The sequence below is a fragment of the Vicia villosa genome, unplaced genomic scaffold (assembly GCF_029867415.1).
Source record: "Vicia villosa cultivar HV-30 ecotype Madison, WI unplaced genomic scaffold, Vvil1.0 ctg.001290F_1_1, whole genome shotgun sequence".
Lineage (NCBI taxonomy): Eukaryota > Viridiplantae > Streptophyta > Magnoliopsida > Fabales > Fabaceae > Vicia > Vicia villosa.
In genome coordinates this window covers 97,172-108,839 of record NW_026705562.1, presented here as the reverse complement: position 1 = coordinate 108,839, position 11,668 = coordinate 97,172, and the positions used below count along the sequence as shown (strand labels likewise).

The following is an 11,668-nucleotide window of genomic DNA, read 5'->3' as shown; positions in this document are numbered from 1 at the left end:
GATTTTTTTTTGTTTTTGAAACTACATATTCTAAGCACAATGAAAAGAGAAATAACAAGAAATTCAAACATACAAACCAAAATTCTATTCTAAACAAACAAGGATTCGGAAGTGAGAGATTATTTAGAAGGTAACCCTAGTATGTAGGCTCTTAAGTTCGTTCTATGGTTGTTCTACCTTCCCCTAAGGGTGGCTTTCTTAAGGGTATCATGGATAACGCAAAAGGGAAAAGGCACTAGGACCTCCCTTAAGCGGAGCATTTTTGTAGACCGAGACTTTCGTCTCGTAGGTCATGCAAGGTCTCACCATGATATTTTATTTTTGGTACAAAGAGTCATTGGTCAAATCCAAAGTCCTACCTCCAAAAGAGGCTAGCCCTTTTAGAGACATTTCTCGGAATTCGACCGACTCTAGGCGAAGTTGTCGCAAAAACTCACAGGGGTGTTAAACCCCCTTGGCCAATTGACAATCCTTCTTCCAAGGTTTCTTTCATTTCTCCACACAACACGTCCGACCAATAAAACATTATATAATAACAAAAATAATAAATAAAAGAGATAAATAAAATGAAATAAATAACACCAATATGAAAATAATATCCAAATATAATAAAACCCAAAAAGCTAGACCTAAAAGTAGGGTTTTAATTCCTGAAACACTTGGTTTGATTAAATTAGAAAAATGATTTGATGATGAAAATTGATCTTTATTTATGTACAAAGGGAATTGTGAGTTATTTACAAGAGTAATTATTTACTAAGTAGTGAGGATGTTATAATCCGTTATTTGAAAAGATGTTGAATTAATTCGATTATAAAGAAAAAACTGATTTATGTACAAATATTGAAATATTTACAAGTATGACAATGTTAAATTAATCGGATGACTAAAAACGTGTGTGAATTAAATTACTAAAATAATCTAATAAAAGATAGCCGACATATTTTTTTATTTTGACATGACAAGTAAAAAATACACCAAACTAAAATTAATATGAAAAATCCAAATAAAATTAAACACACTTGATCTACTAACTAAAAGTAAATCAAATAAATAAATAAACTAATTACCAAATAAAAAATGATGTACTAGTTATAAAGCAAAGAATAATAATAGTAAAAAGATGGAGATCTACATACCTGGACCGTTGAGTTGCATTTTCAATTAGTAAAAAAAATCAAGCTTTGTATTGACTTTTCGACTTCAACTAACTCCAATAGCAGCATGACACGTGGCAAATCAATTTTAATAATAAAACAAACCAACACATCAATGCAGTAGGAATAGCAGAAACAAATTTATATTCTCTTCACGTTAACAGAGGAAGAAAATGGGTTTTCTTCTTTTTTTTTTCAAATCAACAGAACAAGTTGCATCAGGAAAAAGGTGTTACCGACGAAATCGATGGTCATACTCGTGTCATGGTGGATTTCGTTGGCGGTGATGAACGTTAGTGGCCGCTGGGTGACGTGGCTCCGACGGTGGCTGACGGATCTGGGCGGTGGTCGTTAGTCGCTTCTATCAGTTTGGGGCGGTACAGCTCCGCGTGATTGCGACATCAAGATATTTGAGTTTTATGCAGTAACTTCGTCCTCTCTTCTCTTTCTTTCGTTCTTTTACAGGGAAATTGTCGTTCTTTTACAGGGAAAGAGTTTTGATGTTGGATTGTAAAGTGTTGCGGTCCAACTGTATGTTGAATTGCTTTGGACCTGAATCAATGTCGAAGCAAATTCTGAACCTGGATAATGTATCAAACAAAAATAGCATCAACTTAAGATATGAACCAAGATGAAATCAGTAGCGAAGTTGTTACGAATTCGTATCTATGTTTTCATTTATCCCCTTCCAATCTTCTTCTCATTTTCTTATTGATGTTAGTTTCTTTTATTATGAAAGTTTTGGGTGATGGTTTGTTTTGGATCTGAAAATGTTGTAATTTTAACGTTGATTTTTGGAAATAAGTTACATTGTATGATTTTGATTTTTGTGAGAATGAAGAAGGTTGTTTAAGGTTTATGGTTACATACATAGTAAAAGGTTTTGTTTGATGGTGTTATATTTATATGATGTTAGATGTTGGTGGGTGGCTCGGCTTTGTTATGTTTGAAGAAGGTGTGGAGGTTGTTAGATGGATCAGTGAAAGGCGAATGTGTATGTGTTAGTATTATGAAAATATCTTCATGAAAATGGAATGGTGTAATGACGAACGTTTGGAAAATTGTTAGAGATTATCACAGCTCAAAAATTAGCAAAATTGAAAATAATAATTGTAAGAATTAATAATAATAATAATAATAATAATAATAATAATAGACAATAATAATAATAATATGAAAATTTTTAAGAATTAATAATAATAATAATAATAATAGACGATAATAATAAAATTGCTAGAAATAGCTAATAATTAAGAATAATATAAAATATTAATAACAATAATATAAAATGTTAGTAGCAATAATTAATAATTCACAATAATATAAAATGTTAGATGATGATAAATAATAATAAAATTGTTAATAATAGTTAATAATTAACAATAATAATAATATAAATGTTAGTAGCAATAATTCACGATTAACAACAATATAAGATGTTAGGAGATAATAAATAATAATAATGGATCGTGAATAAAGAAATATGGAAAAAAAATAGAGACAATAAAACAAAAAAAAATAGTAGCAAAATCCAAAATAATGAAAAAAACCTAAAGACTAAATTAGGGTAAACCTAATTTAAAAAAAAAGTCCCCAGCAGAGTCGCCAGCTGTAGCAACCTGCTTTAAAAATTTACGTTTAAACGAGCGCCACCCACTACTTGTTTTAGGCAAGTGAGAAACCTTAAAAAAAAATGAGATTTTGGGTAAGTAGGTAGATTAGGCAAAGGGAAGGTGTTAGGCACCCTTTGCCTCCCTTGTATAAGGGGACCCATTTAGCCTTTAGGTTTTAAAAAATACTTAAAATTGGGCAAATAGCCTCAAGTGTCATCATTGGCCAAAATAGCCTCAAGTGTCATCATTGGCCAAAATAAACCTTTTAAAAAAAGGGCCTCATACAAAATCATTGGCCAAAAATATTAGAAAATCATTTTGAAAAAGGGGAGGCCTCAGATATCATCATTGGCCAAAATAAAAATTTTAATAAAAAAGATTTTTGAAGAGGGAAGCCTCATGAGAAATCATCGGCCAAAACCAAAACCAAATTGAAAAGAAAGGGGGGCCTCATATGAAATCATTGCCCCCTACAAACATAGGATCTTTGATAAAAAGGTTTTAAAAAAGTTTTCAATAAAAAGGAAAAGGTTTGTCGGCGGTTGTCTGTTCAGTCAACGCAGACAAACCTTTAATATGAAAGAATAAAAGCGTAGAAAAAAGAATGTAAAACCAAATATTCTCTCCCTCAATACGATTCCCAAGATTCCTATTTATAAAGTGGAAATTAGGTTAAAACTCCCAAAAGGGAAATAACCCATATCCAAACCCATATCTAAAAGCCCAAAATTTGATATGCTAAAAAAGGAAAGAAAATTAGTAAAAATAGAAGAAAATATGTCACTTGTGGGATTTGAACCCGTGACTTTATGTTAAAAAGCTTTGCTCCTTTACCAATTGGGCTATATTAATTATTCAGTATAAAAGCCAGTTAAAAGTATATGAAGTGCAAACAAGTATTTGCTATTTAAAAAATATAAATAACTTTAAATAAACTATTATGTATTTTTTAAATAAATATAAATCCAAAATATTAGTGTAAATAAACCAAAGATATTAAAAAACCAAGATGTTAGTGTAAATAAACCAAAGAAATTAAAAAACCCAGACGTTAGCGTAAATAAACCAAAGTGATTTATAAAATCCAAAATGTTATTATTGTAAATAAACCAAAGAAATTTAGAACCCCAAAATATTAGTAAATAAGCCAACGAAATTTAAAGCCCAAAATTGTTAGTAAATTAACTAAACAAATTTTAATATAAAAAAAATATAAATAAACCAAAGATTTTTGTAAAACCAAATTATATGATTTTTGAACCGGGGCGGACAAATTTGGGGTATGACAACACTCAACTTTCACAACCCTTTCATTCGTTCTTTCATAATCAATGTATATGAGATAAATCATTTTTTTTATAAATAAATTTAATTGTTAATATTTAAGATCAATGGTAGTGCGAAAGTATTGAAAGTAGTAAAGCACACACAATAGAATGACCAATGATTCTATCTTCACATACATAAAAATAAAACACAAAATTCAAGACAGTAACTAGGTCAAAATTCATTGTTTTTTTAAATAAGCGATGGAATTATAAGGAGCAAAAGGGATGCTCCAACCCGAGACAAAACGGAAAGCTCCTACCTCTCAAAACACTCAAGAGGTAGAATATTCCAATAGTAGTAATTACAAAGGTTCACCTTCTTATAAGAGTTACAAAGCCAATACCATGAATTTGAAACTATCTCCGACATACATTCGGAAAAACTAAAAGATTCTTGCTTAAAAATCACCGCATTACGCTTTAGCCATATAGACCAAACCGTAGCAAGCCAAACTATTGCCACTATCGCCCTCTTATTCAAGCAAATGATTTTATCACAATTAAGGAAGAAAGCCACAAAATCCTCAATAATCATAAACTCCGCTAAGTCTAGCCACATGTAAACTCTTCTCCAAATGCTAGAAGTAACTCTACAATAATAAGATAAGTGCTCAATAGATTCCTCCTCCAACAAACAAAGAGCACATAAAGAATCATTACCTTCTTGCATAATACCCCTTCTCACCAATTGATCTCTAGTAGCTATTCTATCAAGGATAAATCTCCAACCAAAAAATAAAATTCTAGATGGGGCTAAACACTTCCAAAGATGAGACAAAGCTTTAACCTTAATTGCCTCCATTGGGTTTCCGGAAAGGATTGCCATAAAACGATCATAGCACGACTTCACCGAAAAAATACCATTCGAAGTCAAAGACCAAGAGAAAGAATCCTCTTTAAAAACTTGCACCTCCGTGCTCTGCAGAATAAGCACCAAACGCTTTAGAGCATCTAACCAAGGCTGCCCATCACCTTGAACCATAGCCGCAGCGCTGCCCTCGCCGACAGCAAGAACGCTGACCGCCGAAACAGCCCCCACAAGATCTGGCCGAGAATCCGACAGCCCAGCCGCTGCTGCACCACCATGGCTGCTGTCCGGCCCAGCAGTATGGTTGCTGTCCGAAAATTCCTCCACCCCATGCACAGGCCTATGATCGTTAAAAATCAGTTTCGCTACTGCCGCTATATCAGTCCCTACTCCAAACCACTTATCAAAATCCCAACTCCATCTTCCTTCCTCAATAACACCTGCATTATTGACAGTTTGCAAATGGTTATCAGACAAAATAAATAAATCGGGGAAGCCTTCCATCAAAGAACATTTGTCCGCCCAATTCGCATACCACAAAGGGGTGTGGTCACCACTACCTATTTTACAATTAATTGCACCTGTGAAATGATCAAATAGAAGCTTCTCATAATTATCCGAGATAATTAAATCTCTCCACCAAAAGGAATCCTTATTAGATAAAACGGAAACATCTCCTATTAACACCTTAAACTTCATATTGCCATATCTTGATTCTAACAATTCTTTCCACACCGCCTTCTTTTCCGTTAAAATACGCCACTTCCATTTACTTAGCAAAGCCACATTCATTAACTCTACATTTTTAACTCCCAATCCCCCTTCTTTCCGAGATTTACACACCGTATCCCATCTCACCCAATTAATAGATTTTTTGAGATCAATTCCTCCCCATAGGAATTTGCTTTGAATAGATTTAATCTCATTCAACACCTTCTTGGGAGCTTTGTAAAAAGAGAGCGAAAAAATCGGAATAGAGCTAAGAACCGAGTTTAACAACACCACCCTTCCCGCCAAATTAAGATATTTACCTCTCCAAACATTAAGTCTTTTTCTAAGCATCGCTAAAAGGTCCTTCCACATAGATAATTTCCTTGGATTGTCCCCTACCCTAACCCCTAGAAATTTGAACGGAAGAGATCCCACTTGACAACATAAAAAAGTAGAAGCCGCTTCCAAGAACCAATCCCCCACATTAATTCCATAAAGATTACTCTTATGAAAATTAATACGGGACCCTAACAACAACTCAAACCCTCTAAGAATAGTTTTCATACTCCAAAGATTCGCGATATCTCCTTCGGCTATAATAACCGTATCATCCGCAAATTGTAGTAAGTCAACCTCAACACCATTGTTTAAGCTAAAACCCCGAAACTCACCAATTTCCTTAGATTTCTTCAACAACGCCGTTAGAGCCTCCATCACTAAAACAAACACAAACGGAGACAAAGGATCACCTTGCCTAAGGCCTCTCTCCACCTTAAACTCTTTTGTTGCACTCCCATTTACAAGAACGGACATAGAATTATTAAATATGCAACACTCCATCCATCTCATCCACCGGGCTCCAAACCCCATTCTCTTAAAGATATGTCTCACAAAACTCCAACTTATTCTATCATAAGCCTTTTCAAAATCGACTTTCAAAACCACACAATTTCTTCTCTCTCTTATGGCAAAATCCAACACCTCATTAACCACTAACACCCCAGCCGCTATATTCCTTCCTTCTATAAAAGCCGTTTGGTTACTAGAAACAAGTTTACCAACCACAATCTTTAGCCTAGACGCTAATAACTTAGCCAAGATCTTATACAAACTTCCAACCAAACAAATCGGTCTAAATTCATGCAAAGCTTGAGGATTCGTCACTTTAGGAACTAGAGTGATGAAAGATGACGTACAAGCTTTGATGAGTTTAGCCCTATCAAAGAAGTCCTTAACAAAAAGAAAAACATCATTCTTCACCACCTCCCAATTTGATTTAAAGAACTCTAAAGAATAGCCATCCGGACCGGGGCTTTTATTACCATCACAAGACCACACCGCCTCTTTAATTTCCTCTTCCGAGAAACATCTTTCCAACCACATCACATCTCCTTCTTCCAATCTATTAAAATTAAGACCATCCGGCGTTGGTCTTACACTATCCTCCTCCTTAAAGAACTCGGAGAAGTACCTTCTAACTTCTTCTTTAATATTATCGACACCTTCAACTCTCCCGGATTCACCCTCCAAGGAAGTTAAAGCTTTCCTCCTATGTCTCTCCTTCAAAGAATTATGAAAGAATTTAGAATTCTTATCTCCTTCCTTCAACCAAAGATTCCGAGATTTCAACCTAAGCATACTTTCTTTCAAATTCAAACCATCCCAAAAGTCTTTGGTTGCCATTCTTCTACTACTAACACCGTCATCAATATCACCCCCCATGTTCATCTCAATCTCCTTATCAAGATCATTAATCTTCTCCCTAGCTTCTTCCACCTTTAGATCAATCCAACCAAACACCTCCTTGTTCCACACCCTAAGACTATTCTTTAACAACTTCAATTTTTCAAAGAGAATATAATCCCCCATTCCTTTAACATTCAACTTCTTCCATTCGTTTTCAACAAAGGATTTAAAGTCTTCATGCTTAAACCAAGTATTGTTAAAGCAAAAAGCTTTTGGCCCCCAATCAATTTTCCCCACATTAAGACGAATAGGGGCATGATCCGATATATCTCTTTTATCAATCCTTTGGTCAACCACCTCCCACTTCTCTATCATATTCTTCGACAATAAGAATCTATCTAATCTACTCATAGCCTTCCCATTGTCTTTGAACCAAGTGTACTTCCCACCAACACAATTAATATCAACAAGATCCATTTGGTCAACAAAACTTCGGAACTCCACCATACCTTTACTACTCCTATAACCCCCCTCTCCAATTCTCTCTTCCCTTCTCAGGACCTCATTAAAATCTCCCACCACACACCATTCCTCATGACTTCTCATTTTCTTTCTAGATAAGATTGACTCCCATAAACAAATCCTATCCGCCCTATTACAAGCGGCATAGACATTGACCAAATTGTACACCTCACCCTTCCAAGAAATGTTAATCCCCACATAACCTTTATCACGAAAACTATAATTGACAAAGAAATTGTCTTCCCTCCAAAGAATCACCATTCCTCCCGAAGCCCCTAACGAATTGCTTGCCGTCCACTCAACATCCTTACTACCCCAAAAATCCTCCGCCAAAGACTCATCAAACACAGATAATTTTGTCTCTTGCACAAAGCACACATCAATATTATTTGCACGAATTAGAAAATTGACTCTTTTTCTCTTAGAAAGAGCCCCACCCCCTCTAATGTTATATGATAACAAATTCATTATAGACAATTTTTGGACTCCTTCAAATACCTCAACCCTTCCTTATCCCTTTTCTCCATAGCATTGATTAAACCCTCATTAAACCCATCTTCCTTATGACTAACAAGACCGAGATTGGCAATTGATTTCCAAACCTTCAGTCCTACCTCAGAATTACTGTTCATACGTCTATTGCATCTAACAATATCGGAATCGGCAGTAGAAGAACAAAGGGATGGCTCACCTGAAGAAATGGGATCCGACCCTCGTTCTGAAAAGTCTTTTCTGTCGCCACCTTCTTTCGAGTTTGCCATCCTAGGAGCAATGCACGCGTAATAAGAAGCAGAGACGGAAACTTTTTCTCCCAGATTCGCCACCAATTTTGTCTTTTTAATCTCCTTCCTTGTTTTCAACTTAGGGCCCACCGAAAGTTTATTAAGAGGACCCTTTTGACACACTGTTCTGCAAACTTCATCAAATATAAGAGGCCCATTAACCTGATCAGAGTTAGGCCCACTTGTATTTGAAAAAAAATCACCCTTTTCATTATCCGTTGGTCCCACATGTTCTGAGGATTCACCTACAACGCTACAGGAGCAATTCACACCATCTGCATTTAATGCCAACTTATTAATTGCCTCGATATCCTCCCCATTTCCTGTTCCAGCATGGTCAAAAAACCCCTTTTCGTTACTAGCCTGGCTTATAACCTTCTCATTTGTCTCAACTAGGCTGACACCTAAAGGATTTGACTTTTTACAGAATCTCTTTCCCACCGATCCTTCAACTTCCTCGATATTGTCCAACTCTACAAACCTATTCTGGTTCTCACCGTCTGCCTCCTCACCGTACGACATATCTTCCTCCAACAAAGACTCTTCTGAATCCGACTCGCCCAATGGACTTTTCAATGCAACAGAACTGTAGCACTGTTGATAATCCTCCATTAATCTAATTTCAAAGCTCAAACCATCAATCTTCAAATTAATCACTTCCTCTACTCTTTCCTTACTATTGGTTTTGATGCAGACTCTAGCTTCATCCATCCTTGATTTGAGATTCGTTCTTTCATCACTCTTGATGAATACACCTATTGATTCTGTTATTAACGAAAAACAAGTGTCGCCCCATGCGTGGCATGGTACACCCCAAATCCTCAACCAGACTAATCTTTCTGTATCTATATCTGAAGGTTCCCAAGGTTTTATAGAAGAGAACCATAGCTCCCACCACCTTCTTCTCTCCTCTATGAACACTTCTACCTCACCACCTATCAGATCCTCCAACAGACACAAATTTGGCCCCAAACTGGTTACCCTGATCGAAAAAATCCCTTCTTCCAGAAACAACTTTTTAAGATCAACCATACTCCCAGGCTCCCTCAGCCTACCTGCGAACGCCTTGAGGTACCTGGATTTATCTTCTTGATTCGTAGAAAATACCAGCTGTTTAGAAGATTTCTCAACACTTCTCAAACCAACTTCACCATGATTATTTTGCAAAATCTCTGCATATGATAACAGACCCCTTCTTGCTTCCAAGTTTGATCTATTCCGAGCCACAAACTTAGCTCCTACAACATCATCATGCGACTTCGAAACAACCTTTTTAAAGACCTTACCCTGATCACCATTGGTTCTCCTGAATCTTGGCAAATTTGCAAAGATTTTCCTTCCTTCAAGAATAATATTGTCCAACTTCGTTGCCAACAGCTCCTCATCATTAACGTTAAAAAATCGAACAAAACCAAACCTTCTTCCATGTTTATCCCTTCTCGGAGGAATGACCACCTCCTCAATCTCTCCCAACTCCTTAAATTCAAAGAACAAGTCTTGGGCTTTCCATTTATCACCAAACTCAGTAACAAAAAAGGAGGATGACCTAGAGCCCAAGGCCGATTTTCTCCTAACGTCTCTTGTAATGTCCCATTTCACCACTCTCCTACCACCTCCTTTAACCTTATGCCATCGGTTCTCCATAAGGACAACACTGAAAGCAAAGAAGATTAACACCGCAATACACACAAAGCAAAACTAAACTGTAACACCACTCAGAGAAGAAAAGAACTCTCTGTAAAACACAACAAAGAATGAAACTCAAACTAGAGGAGAACGCGAAAACCGTTAATACTAGATCCAAAACCAAGGCCCCTAACCCTAAGGTTAGGAGTTTAAGCCGAAGATTTCAAATCTGTACCACAGAGCCTTCCATGTTCTCTTCCACGGGTCTTAGTTTTTATTCTAATTGATCCAATTCAATCATTTAATGTCAAAATTCATTGTTAAGATTGGCATCATAACCAAATGGGATTGTTTCAAGGGCACCACCATTCATCATCATGTCCATAAACATGATGTCATTCTAATTCATAGCCATCCCAACCTACTCATCATTTCAACTTCATCAACATCAGACACTGTTGGTGGTGGTGGCGGTGGTGGTTGTAGTAGTGGCAGTGGAGGATCAAATTGAGCGGTTGTGATTTGATTTTCACCTTGGCTCTGATGAATATTACTGTTGCTATCACTTATTTCTATCCTTCTGCCAATCTCCATCAGATTCTTATCAATCATCAAAGCAAGATCATTCAAACCAGCCACCGAGCTGTCGTTTGGCACGATCCCCCCAGCATTAAGACATTGAAATATGAGCATTGTTGTCTCCTTTTCTTTGTTGTCCCTCCATTGCTTATTAAGTTGCTTTTCTGCCTTCGAAATCCTTTCTTTCAGAAAACTCTCTTGATTTACCATCTTTTTCCTTTGTTCATACTCAGACGCTGTCTTGAACTTCGAAATCACATTTTGTACTCCGGACGGCGATGGCCAGATCTCAGGTTGAGGATCGTAGGGGCCATAAATAATGGCACATGCATCGATACCGCAAAGGGTTGTAAGTTCCTCAACCTTCTTCACTAAACTATTCTTCCTATTCTTGTATGCTAATTTCCTTGCGATATCCTTCTCAATGAAAGCAAGCTTCAGCTTTTTTGTAGTCATGGTTTTGACAAGAAAAAGATGAAAATTGATAGAGAAAATGAAGAAAAGTTGTTGTGATTTGTGTTTTCAGAAAAATGTGTTGTATATATACACCATATTCCATAAACGTACGCGGTTAGATGCATGCGTCTTTATCTTCCAACTGGCATTTTTTCCAACGGTAAAATGCGTCTTTATGACATTTTATTTTTAACATTTATGCAAGGATGTTTCTAGAATCTAAATCTCTAGATTCATGTACGTAGATACATAATATGTTTTGATATTTTATACTATATTCATCTACACTGGGACCTACAGAATATCCGCATCATTATTTCTCAAATTCAGCACATGGACAATTTCATTGTTGGGTTACATATAAAGTGTGTGTTTATAAAATTTTAGGAGATATGGAAAT

At 36.1% G+C, this 11,668-nt stretch overlaps 1 protein-coding gene across 1 annotated transcript; it reads right to left on the bottom strand.

The window, feature by feature from the left end:
* Positions 1-10,638: 10,638 nt before the first annotated feature.
* LOC131634401 (agamous-like MADS-box protein AGL80) lies at positions 10,639-11,268 on the bottom strand. The gene has a single exon (XM_058905064.1). The coding sequence runs from the start codon at positions 11,266-11,268 to the stop codon at positions 10,639-10,641; it is 630 nt and encodes a 209-aa protein (XP_058761047.1).
* Positions 11,269-11,668: the final 400 nt, after the last annotated feature.

Excerpts from the sequence above, each read along its gene's own strand:
- LOC131634401 (XM_058905064.1), bottom strand. The coding sequence starts at position 11,268 with ATGACTACAAAAAAGCTGAAGCTTGCTTTCATTGAGAAGGATATCGCA.